The sequence below is a fragment of the Geotrypetes seraphini genome, chromosome 4, assembly GCF_902459505.1.
Source record: "Geotrypetes seraphini chromosome 4, aGeoSer1.1, whole genome shotgun sequence".
Lineage (NCBI taxonomy): Eukaryota > Metazoa > Chordata > Amphibia > Gymnophiona > Dermophiidae > Geotrypetes > Geotrypetes seraphini.
The window spans coordinates 18,129,999-18,149,023 of NC_047087.1; the positions used below are offsets into that span (position 1 = coordinate 18,129,999).

Sequence of the window (19,025 nt, forward strand, 5' to 3'; positions counted from 1 at the left end):
ACCAAAGCCTGCAACTCGCTAATCCGACGAGCGGATGTGAGTGCAATCAAAAAGACCACTTTCCAAGTGAGAAACTTAAGATGAGATTTGTCGATAGGCTCAAAAGGAGGCTTCATCAGTTGAGCTAAGACCACATTAAGATCCCAAACTACAGGAGGAGGTTTCAGAGGAGGATGGACATTCACGAGACCCCTCATGAAACGAGTAACCAGAGGATGAAGAGAGAGAGATCGACCCTCGAGATGCCGATGGAATGCCGCAATGGCACTGAGATGCACCCGAATGGAAGTCGTCTTCAGTCCAGACTCAGACAGATGCAACAAATAGTCCAGCACCGAAGACACGGGAACTGAACTCGGGTCCAGATGGTTCGAGGAACACCAGGACGAAAATCTTGTCCACTTCTGGGAATAACAAAGCCGAGTCGAGGCCTTGCGCGAGGCTTCCAAAATCTCCCTCACCGACTGAGAAACAGGAACCGAAGTCAAGGGGAAAGGAACCAAGCGGTCAGATGTAAAGACTGAAGATTGGGATGTAACAGCGAACCCCGACTCTGAGATAGCAGAGAGGGAAAGACAGGCAGAAGCAGAGGTTCCCTGACACTGAGCTGAAGAAGCAGGGAGAACCAGTGCTGTCTGGGCCAACGAGGCGCAATGAGAATCATAGTGGCTCTGGTCGATTTGAGATGTACCAGCGTTCTCAAGATCAGAGGAAAAGGAGGGAACGCATAAAGGAACCTCCCCCCCCAGTCGAGAAGGAAGGCATCGGCCTCGAGACGGTCCCAAGAGTACATCCGAGAACAGTAGAGGGGCAGTTTGTGAGTCTCCGGGGAGGCAAACAGATCCACCTGAGGAGTCCCCCAGCGGTCGAAGACCTCGCGCAGAACCCGGGAGTTCAGCGACCACTCGTGCGGCTGGAGAAGACGACTGAGTTTGTCTGCCAGACAGTTCCGCTCTCCCTGAATGTAAACCGCACGCAGGAATATGTTCTGGGAGACTGCCCATTCCCAAAGTCGCAGGGCTTCCTGGCACAGAGGCCAAGAGCCCGTCCCCCCTTGCTTGTTTACATAATACATTGCCACCTGGTTGTCCGTCCGTACGAGCACTACTTGATCGTGCAGTAGGTGGCAGAAAGCTCGAGCAGCCAGAAAAATGGCACGAAGCTCCAACACATTGATGTGACAAAGACGGTCCTCGGCCGACCATAGACCCTGCGTGCGCAGACCGTCGAGATGTGCCCCCCACGCGTACTCCGAGGAGTCCGTGGTCAGGACCTTGCGACACGGAGGAACGAGAAACAGCAAACCCCCTGAAAGACTGGAAGAGTTGGTCCACCAACGGAGCGAGCGTCTCAAAGAAGGAGTCACTGTTATCGGACAAGAGACTGGGTCGCGATCCTGCCGCCATTGAGAGGCTAGAGTCCACTGAGGAAGCCTCAGATGCAAGCGGGCGAAGGGAGTTACATGGACCGTCGATGCCATGTGGCCCAGAAGGATCATCATACGCTGAGCCGACACCACGGATCGCTCCAAAACTTGGCGACCTAACCGAAGCAAGGCCTCCCGCCGAAGAGGGGGGAGGAAAGAGCGGAGGCGAACCGTGTCCAGCACGGCTCCTATAAACTGGAGAGACTGAGCCGGGCACAACTGAGACTTGGGAAAGTTCACTTCGAACCCTAGACGTTGAAGTAAGATGATAGTCTGTTGGGTCGCTAAGATAACTCCCTCCTTGGTCGGGGCCTTGATCAGCCAATCGTCCAGGTAGGGAAAGACCTGTAGCCCCCGAGAGCGCAGGGCCGCCGCGACCACCACCATACACTTTGTGAATACCCGAGGGGACGACGCCAGACCAAAGGGAAGGACCCGATACTGAAGGTGTAAATCTCCCACTTGGAACCGTAAGAACTTGCGGAAAGCGGGATGCACCGGAACATGGGTATAGGCTTCCTTCAAGTCCAGGGAGCACATCCAATCCCCTTCCTCCAACAGGGGGTACAAAACCGGAAGCGATAACATACGGAACTTCTCCCGGACCAGGAACTTGTTGAGCTTCCGGAGGTCCAAAATGGGGCGCAAATCCCCGGTCTTTTTCGGGACCAAAAAGTAACGGGAGTAAAAACCCCGACCCCGCTGGTCGAGAGGGACAAGCTCCACCGCCCGTAGGCTCAACAAGGCCCTGGCCTCGACCAGGAGAAGGGCCAACTGGCTCCGATTGGACGGGCAAGCGCTGGGAGGCATGTCTGGAGGTTGCGCTAAGAAGCTGAGCGAATAGCCCTCGGAGACGGTCCGGAGCACCCATGCGTCGGATGTAATCTCGGTCCAAGCCCCGTAAAAGGACCTGAGGCGATCCCCGATGGGGAGGGGGTCCGGCGATACCGCGGAGGGGGCCCGCCCCCAACCGCAGATCCCGTCAAAAAGACGGCGCAGGCTTGGACGCCCCCTGCGCTGGGGGTTTTGACTGACCTCCCCTACCCTGTTGGGGTGGACGTCGGGGCGGAGGTCTCGAGAAGGCCGGCGTAGATTTCTGCGGGTATCTTCTCGGGGGCTACCGAAAAGGTTTTTGCGGCGGGGCCTTAGGTATAGGGCGGACCAGGGAGGCAAGAGAGCGCTCCTGCTCCGACAGACGTTTGGTCGCCGCCTCCAAGGAGTCGTCAAACAACTCAGACCCCACGCAGGGCAAGTTCGCCAAACGCTCCTATAGGTTGGGGTCCATCTTGAGGGTACGGAGCCATGCCAGCCGGCGCATAGCCACCGCACAGGCTGATACCCTCGAGGCGAGTTCAAAGGTGTCGAACACAGCATGGAATAGGTACAAGCGTAGTTGAGATAGATTTGACATAAAGGTGGCGAACTGCTCCCTATGGGAATCAGGAATGACCTCCCGAAAACTTGGGAGGTCCTTCACCATGGTACGCAAGTAGGATGAATATGAAAATGCGTAATTCAAGACCCTCGTCGCCATAAGAGAGTTAGCGTAGAGGCGACGACCAAACTTGTCGAGGGTCCGTCCTTCCCTCCCCGGCGGGACCGCTGCAGACACCCTGGAAGGTTGCGTCCTCTTAAGCGCCGACTCCACCAGGAGCGATAGGTGGGAGAGTTGCGCCTTCTCGAACCCTTTAGGAGGGAGGGTCCGGTATTTCGACTCCATCTTGGACGGCACCACCGTGACCGTAAGAGGGGTTTCCAAATTTCTGAGGAAGGTCTGATGAAGGACCTTATTCAGCGGAAGGCGAGGGGATTCCCGTGGGGGAGCAGGAAGATCCTGCTCCTCCAAAAACTCCTTGGTGTAATGGGAACCTGCCAACAAGTCCACGCCCAAAGCCCCCGCCATATCCTGCACAAACCTGGAGAATGACGAAGGTCTGGCAGGCGGAGAAGGAGACCGCGATTTCCCCGCCGAGCCGAAGGGGGAGGCCTCGCGGGAATACCTCGGCTCTCTACCCGACCCCGATCCCCACGAGGCACGCTCCCGGGACCTCGAGGGGGTCAGGGACCGAACATGCCTGAAGGAACTCTTGGGGGAACCCCCCGGGGTACGAGGTATCGAGGCCCGTCCCTTCCGCCCCGGCGAGGAGGCACGGGAACTCTCTCCTACAGGGGAGCGAAAAAGACTGGGGTTATCCAGGCGGAGCTCCGAGACCTGTAAGGTCTCGCCCCCGAGCGGCGACGAGCGACCGCGCCTCCGAGGCGAGGCCCGAGATTGCTTGGCCTTCCTCGGACGGCGCCTCGCCCGAGGCCTGCCCGAGGGCGAGGAGCCTCGCGAGGACCTCAAGGAAGAAGTGGACGAGAGCCTCCGCACCCGGCGCATCTTGTCACGGGGCCACACGCTACGCTCAGGTTGGTCCACCGATGCCGGGTCCGAGGGCAAAGCCGAGGTCGAGGCAGTACGAACCTCGGGAGCCGAAGCCCCAGTACCCGAGGCCGAGGTCGCCAACTGCGGGGCAGCCGAGACCGAAGCAGTCGAGGCCGAAGCCTGCTGCAGGTGCTCAATGGCCCCGGACAGCTCCGAGGCGATCAAAGCCCGGAGCAGGTCCTGGAAAGCAGGGATCGACATCCCCGGCGGTATCACCGAGGCCGATCGATGCTCCTCAGAGGGCGACCTCGGTCTCGAGTATTCCCTCGGGGCATTCGATTTGGACACCTTGGGCTGGGCGGAGGCAGACCCTCCCGCCGTCGAGGAGCCCGAGGATGGCTTCTTGGTCGATCCCGGAGCTGAGGAGGGAAGCGGAGACTTACCCGAGGCCGGCTTAGACGAGGCAACAGGCTTCGATGGGACCGAAGGTCGAGGCGAAGTCGAGGGGCCCGAGGCCGAGGTCAAGGCCGAGGTCAAGGCCGGGGCCGAAGCCGAGGCCGAACTCGAGGCCTTCCCAGCCGGGGAATCAATGGCGAAAAGTTCCACCATGCGTGCCCGGCGGCGCTTGAGAGCCCTTTTCTGAAAAGTGGCACACCGGGAACAAGAGTCAGTCGGGTGCTGAGGGCCCAAGCACCGCAAACAAGACCGGTGAGGGTCTGTGATGGACAAGAGTCGGTCGCACCGACTACACTTTTTAAAGCCCGTCACAGGACGGGACATGGGCCCAAAAAGCGGCCGGGAACAGACGAGGTCCCACGGCCGCGGCTACCGGGAGCCCCCGGAGCGACGGAAGAAAAATAAACCTTTTTTTTTTTTTGACGAAAATGGAAAACAAACAACAAAAGAACACAAAAAAACGCAGCGACCGCGTCGAAAACAGTACACAGCCGCGGCGACAGAAGGCAAATTGAAGAGCACAATTTTCCACAGGGCTTCTGGCTCCGCGGATGAAATTGAACTGAGGACCACGAGGTGGGGATGCGCCCTCTAGTGGGCAGGAAGGCTAGCACATGCGTGGTGCAGTGTGCAAACTTGAAACTTCAATCAAGTTTGCTTGAAAAGCTGTCCGCGCTGGGGCTCCGTAGATGACGTCACCCACATGTGAGAATATCATGCCTGCTTGTCCTGGGATAATACAAATTTCCCCCAAATGATCAATCTTAACAAAAACCCACTCACATTTTAGGACAACTGCACTTCCCAAAAACAGACAAAACCCCCCAAAACAAACCTTGACTGATACCTGACCATAAAGCTACAAGCGGTGTTCAATAATTTATCTACCCGAGTATGAAAGAAAGTAGCAAGCCTTGCGAGAATGCCGCTGGAAGTCTCGGCAGCTATTTATGCCGCTCAAAGAGCATGGGCAGGAGCAAGTAGGATTGCTCCTGCCCCGGCGCACTGCTAGACCACCAAGGAAACAAGATAGGTCTGGAGACCTTCCTCTGGGTCCAGGAGGGGAGTTGATGATGTCTGTCCGAGAGGGAGGGGGAATGCTGTCTTTTCTTGCTCGGGGGAGGGGGGGTTGCGCTGATGGTATTGGTTATTTTTTTAAACAATTATTAAAACCAACAGAAAATATTATTATCCAATCATCTGCTGAGGTTAGTCCGGATAATCGGCGTTCCACTGTAGCTGAAAAAATGAGTATCTTGGCAGGTACAGTTTAGAAAACAATTCATGAAAAGCTGTTAATGTCCAAGATGGGTTCCAAGAATGTCATGTCAGAAGACCACGAGGCTCCGGTGTCGTCAGGAGAACTTGGAGATGTTCTATGAAGACCAAGTGTATTTTTTTTCATCATTTGGTGACTGGAGATGAGACTTGGGTCTATCACAGAGATCCTGAGTCCAAAATGGAGTCAATGCAGTGGAAGCGCAAGTCATCCCCCACCCCCAAAAAGTTCAAGACAGAAAAATCTGCAGGCAAAGTCATGGCAACTGTCTTCTGGGATGATGAAGGATTTTTGCTTCTGGAGTTCATGCTTCACAAGACAACCGTAACTGGGGAGAGTTACGCTAACACAATGATCACTTTGCAGGAGTCAATCAAGGAGAAAAGACAAGGAAAACGCTTCTTTACGACAATGCACCAGTGCACATGTCACAACAATCACATGCTGCCAGCTGAGAATGTGGTTTTAGCAACCGAACCACCCACCCTATAGTCCTGATCTGGTTCCCTTGGATTAGTTCCTTTTCCGAGTTTTGAAGAAATCTCTCTGTGGACAGTGGTTTTCAAGTGATGAAGACATCAAGCAAGATGTGACGTCCTGGTTTGAAGGTCATACAGAAGAATTCTTTTCAAAGGGGTTAAAGGCATTGCAAGAAAAATGGATGGAGTACATGGAGCTATTAGGAACTATATTGAAAAATAAAACAAATATTATTTGAAAACTCTTTTCTTTCCTACTAAGATAAATAAATTATTGAATGCCCCTCGTAGCAGGTCAATATTCAAAGTGATTTGTGAAGCCAGTTAAATAGCTTATGTGGGGTTATTCAGTTACTAACTGCTAAGCTGAAAACAAGCTATTTTGAGGGTGGTCCAAGGATGGAGTAGCCATTTATGTGGCTAACTATCAATATTCAGCACTTAACTGCATAAATTAAACCACATAAACCACAATCCTCTCTTTATCTGGTTTCGCTTAGGCAGTTCAGTACTGAATATGGCATTTAACATAAGAAAAAGCCAACCCCATAAACCGGGTATCCAATGCTGGTGCCTGGACGTGGCTTGGCATTGAATCAAGGTATAAAGCTGATGGTGGCTAAAAAATATGCAAACTGCAAGCCACTGAATATCTGCTCCTAGGTCTTCAGCAGCTTATAGAAATTCAGATAATTGGGTTCTTGCCTTCTAACTTCTGGTTATAAAATGGTGTGGAAGCGATAGGGACAGTTATTTTCAAAAGCAATAGTGTACACATTAAAATAAGAAATGTTTCATTTTATTTACTACCACAGTATTTTGTCTTTGTACTTATTGAAATTTTCAATAAAAATTCATGGACAAAAACAGGAATAAGGTTAAACCAGCAGGTTGTATGAACATGCACAGAGACTGACTGAAGACATTTCCAGAGGCAGGTTAAGAAGGGCTTGCTTTCATGTGTACGTGTTTAAAACGTTGAGTTGTCTATAAATTAAGCCAGAATACTTAGGCACGATACAGATACCTGCACAGGTGCAGGTATTTCTACGGTATGTAAGAAAATAAATGCATGGCCAGGAGAGACACAACTTACAGAGTTAAAGGTAGCCACATGAAATGTGGAAAATGTAAAACGTGTGAAACAACTTTGGAGTTGCAAGGCAGCTTTTTACATCTTTTAAACTTCTAAATCCCATTGGCTCCGTCATAACACTTCTTGTGGCACTTCCTTTGTAGTTTATGGGATCTTATGTCCTTGTCCGAAATTATACATCGGACAAACATCGCGACCCTTTAGGGTCAGAATCAATGAACACCGTAGTAATTTACTGTGTCACAATACAGAGGAACCATTGGTGGAACATTTTAACACAGCGCGCCATGATTCCAGGGACTTTAAATGTTTTATTCTTGATCACGTGCCACCAATACCGAGAGGGGGAGACAGGAGATTGGCATTATTGAAAAGAGAACAGGAATGGATCTTCCGTTTACACACTGAGGATCCTGAAGGACTGTATCAAAAGATTGAGTGGCAACTATTTTTTTAGTTTCACACAACTTTATGGACTGTTTTGTTTCACAGAGGCTCTCCATTTCAGGCCATGAAAGCGAGGCTTGTTTTTGATTTTCAGTTTGTGATGTTGTGAAGTCAGACCCATTTAAGAAAGCAATGTTACTTACCGTAACAGTTGTTATCCAGGGACAGCAGGCAGCTATTCTCACTAGTGGGTGATGTCATCCGACAGAGCCCCGATACGGACATCTTGCAAGCATGTCTTGCTTGAAGAAACTCAGAAGTTTCGAGATGCCCGCACCGCGCATGCGCCAGTGCCTTCCCGCCCGATGTACCGGGCGCGTCTCCTCAGTTCAGGTAGCTAGCCTGAGAAGCCAACCCAGGGGAGGTGGGTGGGACGTGAGAATAGCTGCCTGCTGTCCCTGGATAACAACTGTTACGGTAAGTAACATTGCTTTATCCCAGGACAAGCAGGCAGGTATTCTCACTAGTGGGTGACCTCCAAGCTAACCCCAATGGGATGGTGGGAGAGTTGGCAACTTAAGAGAACAAATTTTGTAACACTGTTTGGCCAAACTGTCCATCCCGTCTGGAGAAAGTATCCAGACAATAATGAGAGGTGAATGTATGAACCGAGGACCAAGTGGCAGCCTTACAAATCTCCTCAATCGGTGTCGATCTGAGGAAGGCTACAGAGGCTGCCATTGCTCTGACCTTTTGGGCTGTGACCTTACAGGGAAGGGATAATCCAGCCTGGGCATAGCAGGAAGAGATACAAGCCGCCATCCAGTTGGAGATGGTGCGCTTCGATACCGGTCGTCCCAACTTGTTTGGATCAAAGGAGACGAAAAGTTGAGGAGCAGTTCTGTGTGGCTTTGTGCGATCCAAGTAGAAAGCTAGAGCACGTTTACAGTCCAGAGTGTGCAAAGCAGATTCCCCAGGATGAGAATGAGGCTTTGGAAAGAACACCGGAAGCACGATGGATTGGTTGATGTGAAATTCAGAGACCACTTTAGGTAAGAATTTTGGATGAGTACGGAGAACCACCTTGTCATGATGGAATACGGTGAACGGTGGATCCGCCACTAGGGCCTGAAGCTCACTGACCCAACGAGCTGACGTGAGGGCCACTAGAAAAACCACCTTCCAGGTGAGATACTTGAGTGGAGCCGTGTTGAGAGGTTCAAACGGAGGCTTCATAAGATGAGACAGGACAACATTGAGATCCCAAACCACAGGAGGAGGTTTGAGAGGAGGGTTGACATGAAAAAGCCCTTTCATAAATTTGGAAACCACAGGATGAGCAGACAAAGGTTTCCCTTGTAGAGGCTGATGGAAAGCCGCAATAGCACTCAGGTGGACTCGTATAGAGGTAGACTTGAGGCCAGACCGGGACAGGTGTAGAAGATAATCCAATACAGAAGATAGGGAAGCTCGCTGAGGTTCCGTGGCATTGGAAATACACCAGGAAGAGAATCTAGTCCATTTTTGGGAATAGCATTGTCGAGTAGCAGGCTTCCTGGAAGCCTCCAAGACCTCCCTCACTGCTTGAGAGAACTGGTGAGGAGTTATGTTGAAAGGAACCAAGCTGTCAGGTGGAGGGACTGCAGATTGGGATGAAGTAGTGAACCTTGATGTTGAGTGAGTAGTGAAGGAAACACTGGAAGAAGTACTGGCTCCCTGCTGCTGAGTTGAAGTAGAAGGGAGAACCAAGGTTGTCTGGGCCACCGAGGAGCAATCAGAATCATGGTGGCATGGTCTAATCTCAATTTGACTAGAGTCTTTTGAATGAGAGGAAAAGGAGGAAACGCATATAGGAAACGTTTGCTCCAATCCAGCAGAAAAGCATCTGCCTCTAGGCGATGAGGAGTGTAGATCCTGGAGCAAAATTGAGGCAGCTTGAAGTTGTGGGGGGCTGCAAAGAGGTCTATCTGAGGTGTCCCCCACTGAGCAAAGATCTGATGAAGGGGGTCGGAGTGGAGCGTCCATTCGTGAGGCTGAAGTAGACGACTCAATTTGTCTGCCAAGACGTTGTCCTTCCCCTGAATGTAGACTGCTCTGAGGAAGGTGTTGTGGCGAACCGCCCAATCCCAGACTCGAAGAGCTTCCTGACAAAGAGGGGCCGAGCCCGTGCCCCCTTGTTTGTTGACATAATACATGGCGACCTGATTGTCTGTGCGAATAAGGACCACCATGTCGTGAAGCAGATGTTGAAAAGCTTGGAGAGCATTGAAGATGGCTCTGAGCTCCAGAAGATTGATTTGATGGAGTCGTTCCGCACTGGTCCAGAACCCCTGAGTGCGAAGACCATCCAGATGGGCCCCCCATGCATAGTTCGATGAATCGGTCGTTAGAACTTTCTGATGGGGAGGAGAATGAAACAGCAAACCTCTGGATAGATTCGAAGAGGTCATCCACCAGAGAAGAGACTGCCGTAGAGCAGGAGTGACCACAATGTGACGAGATAACGGGTCGGACACCTGAGTCCACTGAGATGCCAGAGTCCATTGAGGGATCCTGAGATGTAGTCTGGCAAAAGGCGTCACATGAACTGTAGAAGCCATGTGGCCTAAAAGGACCATCATGTGTCTCACTGAGATGGATTGGCGAGAAGACACTGACTGGTAGAGTAGAAGGAGAGCATGTAAGCGTGGAGGAGGAAGGAATGCTCGAAGTTGAATGGTATCCAGGACAGCCCCTATGAAGGGGAGAGACTGGGTGGGCTGAAGATGAGACTTTGGAAAGTTGATCTCGAAGCCCAAGCTCTGCAGAAAACAAATGGTAGTCAAGGTCGCCGAAATGACCTTGGGAGCGGACGGGGCCTTGATGAGCCAGTCGTCGAGGTATGGGAACACCTGGAGACCCATGTTCCGGAGTGCAGCGGCCACCACTACCAGACACTTCGTGAAGACTCTGGGCGACGAAGATAGGCCGAAGGGAAGCACTCGATACTGCAGATGCAGATGTCCCACCCGGAATCTGAGGAACTTGCGGGAGGCCGGATGAATCGGGATGTGAGTGTAGGCCTCCTTGAGATCCAGAGAGCATAACCAATCGTTCTGCTCGATGAGGGGATAAAGAGAGGCAAGGGTCAGCATGCGGAACCGTTCCCTGACCAAAAACTTGTTGAGGACCCGAAGGTCCAAAATGGGACGCAGATCGCCCGTCTTCTTCGGGACCAGGAAGTACCGGGAGTAAAACCCCTGGTTTTGTTGATCCACCGGTACCGGCTCGACGGCCCGAAGCCGGAGCAAAGCCTGAGCTTCCTGGAGAAGAAGAGCGGTCTGTGTGGAGTTGGAAGGATACTCTCTTGGAGGATGGTCCGGGGGGACCCGTTGGAAATGAAGAGAGTATCCCTCTCTTACGATGGAGAGGACCCAGAGGTCCGTGGTGATCGCCTCCCATCGATGACAAAAATGATGGAGACGACCCCCTATGGGAAAAAATGGGGTAGGCAGAACGAGATCGGTTATGCTCCCTGGAGGAGAGTCAAAAAGGCTGAGTAGCCTTGGGAGCAGCCGGCATTTGAGGCTTTTGCTGAGTCTTCTGGGGCGGCTGTCGCTTTGCAGGCTGTCTCGCAGGAGGGGCCTGCCTTGGTTGATAACGCCTTTGGTAGATTATAGGCGGTCTAGAAGGACGAGACTGTTGTGGTTTAGGCTTAGGCCTCATGATAGACTGGAAAGATTTTTCGTGGTCTGACAGTTTTTTAGTAACAGTCTCGACAGACTCATCGAACAGATCCGCTCCCGCACAAGGCACATTTGCAAGTCTGTCTTGGAGATTCGGATCCATATCAATGGTGCGAAGCCAAGCCAGTCGACGCATGGCGACCGAGCAGGCCGCAGCACGAGCCGAGAGCTCGAAAGCATCATAGGAGGATTGCATCAATTGGAGGCGCAACTGGGACAGGGTCGCCACCACCTCCTCAAACTCAAACCGAGCCTCAGCATCGATGAAAGGTGTGAACTTGCGGAGTACCGGCAAGAAAAAATCCAAATAGGACGAGAAGAAAAAATTGTAATTGAGCACTCGAGTCGCCATCATTGAATTTTGATAGATACGTCTACCAAACTTATCCATCGTTCTCCCTTCCCTGCCAGGAGGCACGGAAGCGTAGACTTGGGAGGGGTGCGAACGTTTAAGGGAAGACTCGACTAGGAGGGACTGGTGAGAGAGTTGAGCTCCCTCAAACCCCTTGTGGTGCACGATGCGGTATCGAGCATCCAACTTGCTAGGTACCGCAGGTATGGAATACGGTGTCTCCAAACACCGCATGAGAGTCTGGTCAAGTAACTTATGTAGGGGAAGCCGAAGTGTCTCCGCCGGAGGATGAGGTAAATGCATGGTGTCCAGATACTCCTTAGAGTACTTCGACCCAGTATCTAAGGTCACATCCAAGTCATCCGCCATCTGTCTGAGAAAGGATGAAAAGGAAAGTTGGTCCGCCAAGGCCGGCCGGCGAGACGGACTAGAAGACGTGGAAGCCTCCGGTTCCAGGGAGAGCTGGGAGCGGCATGGAGAGTATGAGGTAGATGGTTCTTCATACTCCGGTCCCTCTGGCTGGGATAAATCTGAGGATGAGTATCCCATACGCTGCATTTTCTTCTGTGGAGACACCTCCGAATGACGCGAGGAGTGTCTAGAAGAATGTCGAGATCGATGCCCCTCCCGATGCCGGGATGGGGAACGTGATCTTCGATGCATCGATCGATCCCTTGAAGCCTCGAAGGAATGGATTGGACTCGATGCAGTGGAGCGCATGGGAGGCAACGATGCCGACTCACGCAGTGCCACCCAAGTCTGGTATGGAGTGCGAAAGAACTCCTCCTGCGATGCAGTATGCCCAGGACTCCGATTATCAGGGGCCGATGTAGTACCCTGGTGACGTGGAGGTGTAATGGGCTCTAAAGGCGGCATGTCAGAAAGGGAAGCCCGCCTAGTGGGTTCCGCCGCCCTCCGCCGCTCCCCCTCGTCGAGCAGGGAAATCGAACGACGAGGAGGAGGGGGAGGGGGCGGACCGCTCTCCGGGACCGGGACCGTAGTATCGCCCTGAATATTAGCGATAAGCCTTGGTCCCATCGTCCGCATGAGCTCAACAAATTGAGCTTCGAGCAGGGATTTAAGCGATGCCGATATGGAGGGATCCGCACCGAAAGGGGGTCCTCCTGCACGGTCATCGCGTTCCTTCGTGGTCGAGTGCTTCTGCTTGGTAGCTTTGGGCACTTTTATGACCACGGGAGGAACAGTGGAAGGCGGTACCTGAACCGAGGAGACGGGAGCAGGAACCGATGCTGAACTCGATGCAGAAGCCGGTGTGAACGATGCTGGCTTCACGATGCTCGATGCATGAGTCGCAGATGCAGGCTTCGAACAGACCGGTGAAACATCCGTCGAAGTCGAAGCAGATGGCTCCTTAGAAGACTCCATCTTAAACATGGACTCCCAAAGTAAGCAGCGCCGTTTAAAAGAGCGCGCTGTGAGCGTGGAACAAGGCCGGCACGATTTCGGAACGTGTTCTGGACCAAGACACTGAAGACAGCGCCGGTGTGGGTCCGTCAACGAAATCGCACGCTGGCACTTGCTGCACTTTTTAAAACCGGTGATAGGCCGGGACATAGGCCGGAAAAGTGACGTTGCTAGGTCGAAGGAGCTAGGTCGCAGCCACGAGGCCGGCCCGGCCGAACCGCCGGACGAAATAATTGTAACTTTTTTTTTTTTTTTTTTTAAATAGAAATAAAAGTCAAAGAAAGTAAGAAAACAATAAAACGCGGGGAAAGAAGGCAAAATACTGAAATTTCAGTCAGCGCAGAATTGAAGAGAACTTCTCAGCTCCGCGGAAAGAAAAGAACTGAGGAGACGCGCCCGGTACATCGGGCGGGAAGGCACTGGCGCATGCGCGGTGCGGGCATCTCGAAACTTCTGAGTTTCTTCAAGCAAGACATGCTTGCAAGATGTCCGTATCGGGGCTCTGTCGGATGACATCACCCACTAGTGAGAATACCTGCCTGCTTGTCCTGGGATAATAGCAGTTTCACCTGGGGCGGTCTCTGTCTGAGCAAACGTGTGAATCAGTACGCTGCTGTAAGCTACAACATTATTGTTCAGTCTTTTTGCACCTACATTGGAGCTCTGCTAACTTATTTGTTGATCTTTTTTCAGATGCTGTCTGGAGCCCTGACGCAGCTTGTCTAGCGAAACGGTAGCTAGCCTAACTTCCGTTGGCTAGGACTGGCAGAGACAAAAATACATTTTCAAAATCATTGAACATTCTACCTACAAGCTAAGTAGTTTTGATTTTTCTGACACCATTTTGAAATATTTACTGTGTCTGCTGTAGGTAGGAGGGAGGTCAAGAGCCGGTGAAGATCTTTTCCCTTTCTAGTGCAGTAATTGACATCATTACGCACGGGGTTCTGAGGCTCTCTCCTTATTCATTATTATAAGAATTGATGTGCATGAAACTTTCAATGAAATTGTGGCATAAGTAAATTATTTCTTGAATACCTGTGAGAAAGTTATAGGAGATGGACTTGATTTTCTTTCTCATTCCTGTATAGAAGATTTTTTGGTTATACAGCTACAAATTACCCCCATAATAAACAGGAGATAACTGATATTAGGATTTCTTAATGAAAATTCCTGTTTCAGAGTTGAAAACTAAGTTTTCAGTTCACTCAAAAATTTTTGGTTGATACACAATTATAAACACAATGAAGCGCCATATTCATACACATAAGTAACTTGAGTGACCAGAGGACTATAGAACACTAAGACCCAGGTGACCAAACAGAGAATCCCCCTTGCAAAAAACAATGTCCCAGATTTCTGCAGCACTTGGGCCCTTTTCAACAGAACTCTATTTACAGTCTAACCTTAATGTAAGTAAGTTTTTAGGTGTGGATTGCTCAAGAGCTAGCACCTGGAGAGGGCTTGTCAGTCGATCTGTTGTGCATGCAAAACACTGATACGCAAGAAGCAGTGGTGGGAAGTTCAGGTTTCATTACCTGAAAATGATGGAGAGGGGGCAACAATGGCATTCTTGTCATCCCTTCCCTGCACTCTCACCCTCTCCTGACACTGACTCTCTTTTTCCTCCTAAAGCAAGATTTCCCAAACTGTAGGTCCTGAGCCCAAATGGGGTCATTAAACCCATATTTGGTGTTGCAGCCTGGGCAGGCTACCCATAGAAATGCCATGAGCCCAGGCCTAGACTCTGGGGGTCTCCTACTTACTGAGGCTACATAGGCTCTTTGCCACATGAAGTCTGATAAGCTCTATAGATGATGTTGGAAGGCTGGGTAACATTGTTAAATGTGGGGTTCGTTCCCCCACCCTTGCCTTACCCCTAAATTAGGGTTACCATATGGCTCCAGAAAAAGGAAGATGGATTGAGACATTCAAGTTTTACTTCCATTGCTTTTAACTGAAGTAAAACCCGAATATCATTCTGTCCTCCTTTTTCTGGAGTCATATGGTAACCCTATGTACAGCAAGTTCTGCTTCGACAGTACTGAAACCATTGCCCTCTGTATCCGTCTCATTTATGCTTGCAAATAAGATCTGAGGCATAGAGAATGACACGGGGACAAATTTTTCCCCGTAGGAACTCATTTTCCGGTCCCATCCCCGTGAGTTCTTATTCTGTCTCTGCCCCATTCCTGCAAAAGCCATCCTCATGTACACAAGCCTCAAACTCTTTCAAATCATAAGTGTTTGAGGCTTGTTCAGTTAAGGCAGAACTTACAGCAGGGGTGTCAAAGTCCCTCCTCGAGGGCCGCAATCCAGTCGGGTTTTCAGGATTTCCCCAATGAATATGTATGAGATCTATTTGCATGCACTGCCTCCATAGTATGCTAATAAATCTCATGCATATTCATTGACTGGATTGCAGCCCTCGAGGAGGGACTTTGATACCTCTGACTTACAGGAATGGGGTAGGTACAGGGACAGCAACCAAACTTGCAGGGACGGGAAAACTGAGTTCCTGCGGGGACAGGGACAAATTTGTCCCCCAGTCATTCTCTGAGGAATAGAGGATGACTCTTAGTTTAAAGTGTATCACAGAGGTTTTAATTTAGTTCCACAAGTAAGGCTTCCTGTGTGGGGGGGGGGGGGGGGTTGTCTTACACCAGGGATCTCAAAATCCCTCCTTGAGGGCTACAATCCAGTCGGGTTTTCAGGATTTCCCCAATGAATATGCATTGAAAGCAGTGCATGCACATAGATCTCATGCAAATTCATTGGGGAAATCCTGAAAACCCGATTGGATTGCGGCCCTCAAGGAGGCACTTTGAGACCCCTGCATTGTCCCCAAAGAGCTCAGAACGGGTTACAGGGTAAACATGTGCCGTATTTAGTTAACAGGTTCCGATTTGCACTGGATTTTGCCATAATTTCAGTACAAGCTTACGATACAAGTTTTCATCCACATTCTAGGGCAGGGGTGTCAAAGTCCCTTCTCAAGGGCCACAGTCCAGTCGGGTTTTCAGGATTTCCCCAATGAATATGCATGAGATCTATTAGCATACAGTGAAAGCAGTGCATGCAAATAGATCTCATGCATATTCATTGGGGAAATCCTGAAAATCCAACTGGATTGCGGCCCTGGAGGAGGGACTTTGAGACCCCTGTCTTACACCCACTTCCTAACTAACCTTCCCTGGGATCAGCAGTGGGAAGTCAGGGTTCAAACCCTGCTCATGATCCCAAACTGAGCCGAGCTTCCAAGTGACCCCCTTCCAGGAGGGAGACTTTTCGGCCAGTCCTGGTCTTCGGCCCACCGCATCCTGATGCATTCTGGGAGCCGCAGCCCCGGTTTCCAAGGGACAGACTCAAGGACTACAAATGCTGACACGGAACGGCCCAAAAGTCTCGCGGCAACAAGTGCCAGGCCGCTATTTACCGTACCTGAACGTAACTTTTTTTCCCGAAAAAGGCGCGAAAGCTCGGTGTCCTTCGGAGGGGGGGGGAGGGGTTCACGACCTAAACCCCAATCTCCCCTTCCCCTCCCCCCTACACGGCCGCCATGCACCCGGAAGAAGGCGCTCGCTTTCAACCCGCCGCAAGGCCCGGCCAAACGCGTCGGCGAGGGGGGGGAGGGGTTCAGCGTCTTCTTCGTAGGGCCCCCGAAAGCCCGTGCGAACGGCAGCCGTGCCCGGCCGGGGCTGCGGAGGAAGGAAGCCGCGCAGGGGAAACCACTGGGCCGGTCGGCGGAGGGGGAGGGGCGGAGGCAGCCGCCCTCTTGCGGTTGGCGCGGCTCGCGCCGCCTCGGAAGGGGGCGGAGCCGGCGGGAGGAGGGTTAACGCCCAGGTCGCGCGGAGAGCGCGCGCTCAGTCCGTGCCAGGGGTTCGGCTCGTGTGCGGCGTGCGGGACCCGATGGCGACGCGGATCGACAAGGAGGCGTGCAGGGAAGCCTACAACCTGGTCCGGGACGATGCCAATGGCATCAGCTGGTGAGTGGCTGGGAAAGATGGGCTGCGGGAACCAACCGACCCCCCCCCTCCAAAATGTATTACATCTCTCCCCCCAACCGGTCGTTTGAACTGAAACCTCTCCTACCCACCTCCCCCCCCCAAATAAAAATATTACACTTTAGGGCAATGTGTTACTCCTCTCCCCCAACCGGTCGTTTGAACTGGAACATCCTCCCCCCCCAAAAAAAATAATAAATAAAAAAATATATACATATGCATATTGTACTTTAGGGCAGTATATTACACCTCTCCCCAACCAGTTGTTTGAACTAAACCTCTCCTACCCCCCCAAAAAAAAAAAAATTAAAAATATTGCACTTTAGGGCAATGTGTTACTCCTCTCCCCCAACCGGTCGTTTGAACTGGAACATCCTTCTCCCCCCCTCCAAAATGTATTGCACTTTAGAGCAATGTATTACATCTCTCCCCAACTGGTCGTTTGAACTGGAACATCCTCCCCCCAAAAAATAATAATAAAAAAATATATATATATATATATATATACATATTGTACTTTAGGGCAATATATTACACCTCTCCCCCAACCGGTCATTTGAACTGGAACCTCTCATACCCCCCCCCAAAAAAAAAAAAAAAATCTCTATATATTGCACCTCTCCCCAACCGGTTGTTTGAACTGGAACATCCTCCCCCCAAAAAATAATAAATAAAAAAAAATATATATATGCATATTGTACTTTAGGGCAGTATATTACACCTCTCCCCAACCAGTTGTTTGAACTAAACCTCTCCTACCCCCCCCCCCCAAAAAAAAAAAAAATTAAAAATATTGCACAGTAGGGCAATGTATATTATTCCTCTCCCCCAACTGGTTGTTTGAACTGGAACCTCTCCTCCCCCCCTTGAAGGAGAGGTGTAATACATTGCCCTAAAGTGCAATGTATTACACCTCTCCCTCAACCGTTTGAACTGGAACCTCTCCTCCCCCTCCCTGGAGCAAACTGTAGGGTATGCCACCTTCTGAAACCCACAGCGAAGGGGTGGGGGTGGGATCGGGCTGTGATACCTTCCCCCCGGGCAAATTGCAGCACCTTCGAGTCGGCGTACTTAACTGATGCCCCGTTAGTCACAGCGATTGATCTCTTCTTTTCCCTCCTTCTCCCAGGGTAACTTTTAAATATGCAGGTTCGACCATAGTTCCCGGGGATCAAGGCTCGGAATATCAGGAATTTGTAAATACGTGTACAGGTAAGAGGAAACTTGCGTTTTGCACATGTGACGTGATCAGGAAAGATTGTGTTTCTGAAAAGGACAGCGAGCTCTTATATGGTGTTCACTGATTACAAGATCGTTATTAAAGGGGGCTCATTTTCAAAGCGCTTAGACGCACAAAGTCGCATAGAAACCTATAGTAGTTTGTGTGTTTAAGTGCTTTGAAAATGAGCCCCATTATTTGAAAATACCTAAGCATTCCTTTTTCTTGAATCGATATCTTCTAACACCAGGGTCATCAGTTCACGAGTGTGAGAGTACCTGCACTTTTACACAGACTTATTTAACTTTTATGTCGGGCAAGGGAGAAATGATTAATTCAGTTCTAGTTAAGCAATTGGTTTAACGTGTAACAGCTGAAGGAGTTTGAAACCCAAGCTTTTAGAATTTATTATTAAAACATTATTTCAAAGGGGTAAGCGGCCACCTTAGATCAAGTTTTTTTGAGAGTATAGCTCAGAAAGATCATGTGAACTGAATTTAAACCGATGGTACGAAAGGACTTAAAAAATGGGCTGGACAGCAGACAATTTTATATTTGAAAGCGAAGTGTTTCATTATGCTGGAAGTATTTAAGTGTGGGAACAAGGAAAGGCCCACAAGCCAAAAGATCTCCTTAGCTTTTTCTCCTAAACAATTGGAACACGCACTCCCAGTAGGGTTTTTGTTGTTTTAAATTCATATACTGTATATAGAGAAGTTATTTGTGAATGCACTAGAAAGGTGCAGTTCTTACTTCATAATTTCATGTGTCAATTTACATGATCTTTCATTTTGTTCAGGTTTTTCTTCCAT

General features: G+C 50.5%; 2 protein-coding genes across 5 annotated transcripts in view; one reads left to right on the forward strand and one right to left on the reverse strand.

Moving 5' to 3' along the window:
* KLHL36 (kelch like family member 36) overlaps positions 1 to 16,711 on the reverse strand; it is a 44,843-nt gene extending 28,132 nt beyond the window's left edge. For 2 of the 4 annotated variants that reach the window (XM_033940887.1, XM_033940886.1), the window contains exon 1: positions 16,432 to 16,711. The gene's annotated coding sequence lies outside the window, so the exon portion shown is untranslated. Of the gene's footprint in view, positions 1 to 16,178; positions 16,310 to 16,431 lie in introns of those variants that run through there. The other 2 variants (XM_033940884.1, XM_033940885.1) reach the window with 2 other exon arrangements.
* A 95-nt stretch (positions 16,712 to 16,806) lies between these two features.
* Positions 16,807 to 19,025, forward strand: part of COTL1 (coactosin like F-actin binding protein 1) — a 50,670-nt gene continuing 48,451 nt past the window's right edge. The window contains exons 1-2 of the mRNA XM_033940888.1: positions 16,807 to 16,976; positions 18,124 to 18,206. Of these exons, the coding sequence (XP_033796779.1) occupies positions 16,900 to 16,976; positions 18,124 to 18,206 (160 nt within the window). The 5' untranslated portion in view covers positions 16,807 to 16,899. The remainder of the gene's footprint in view (positions 16,977 to 18,123; positions 18,207 to 19,025) is intronic.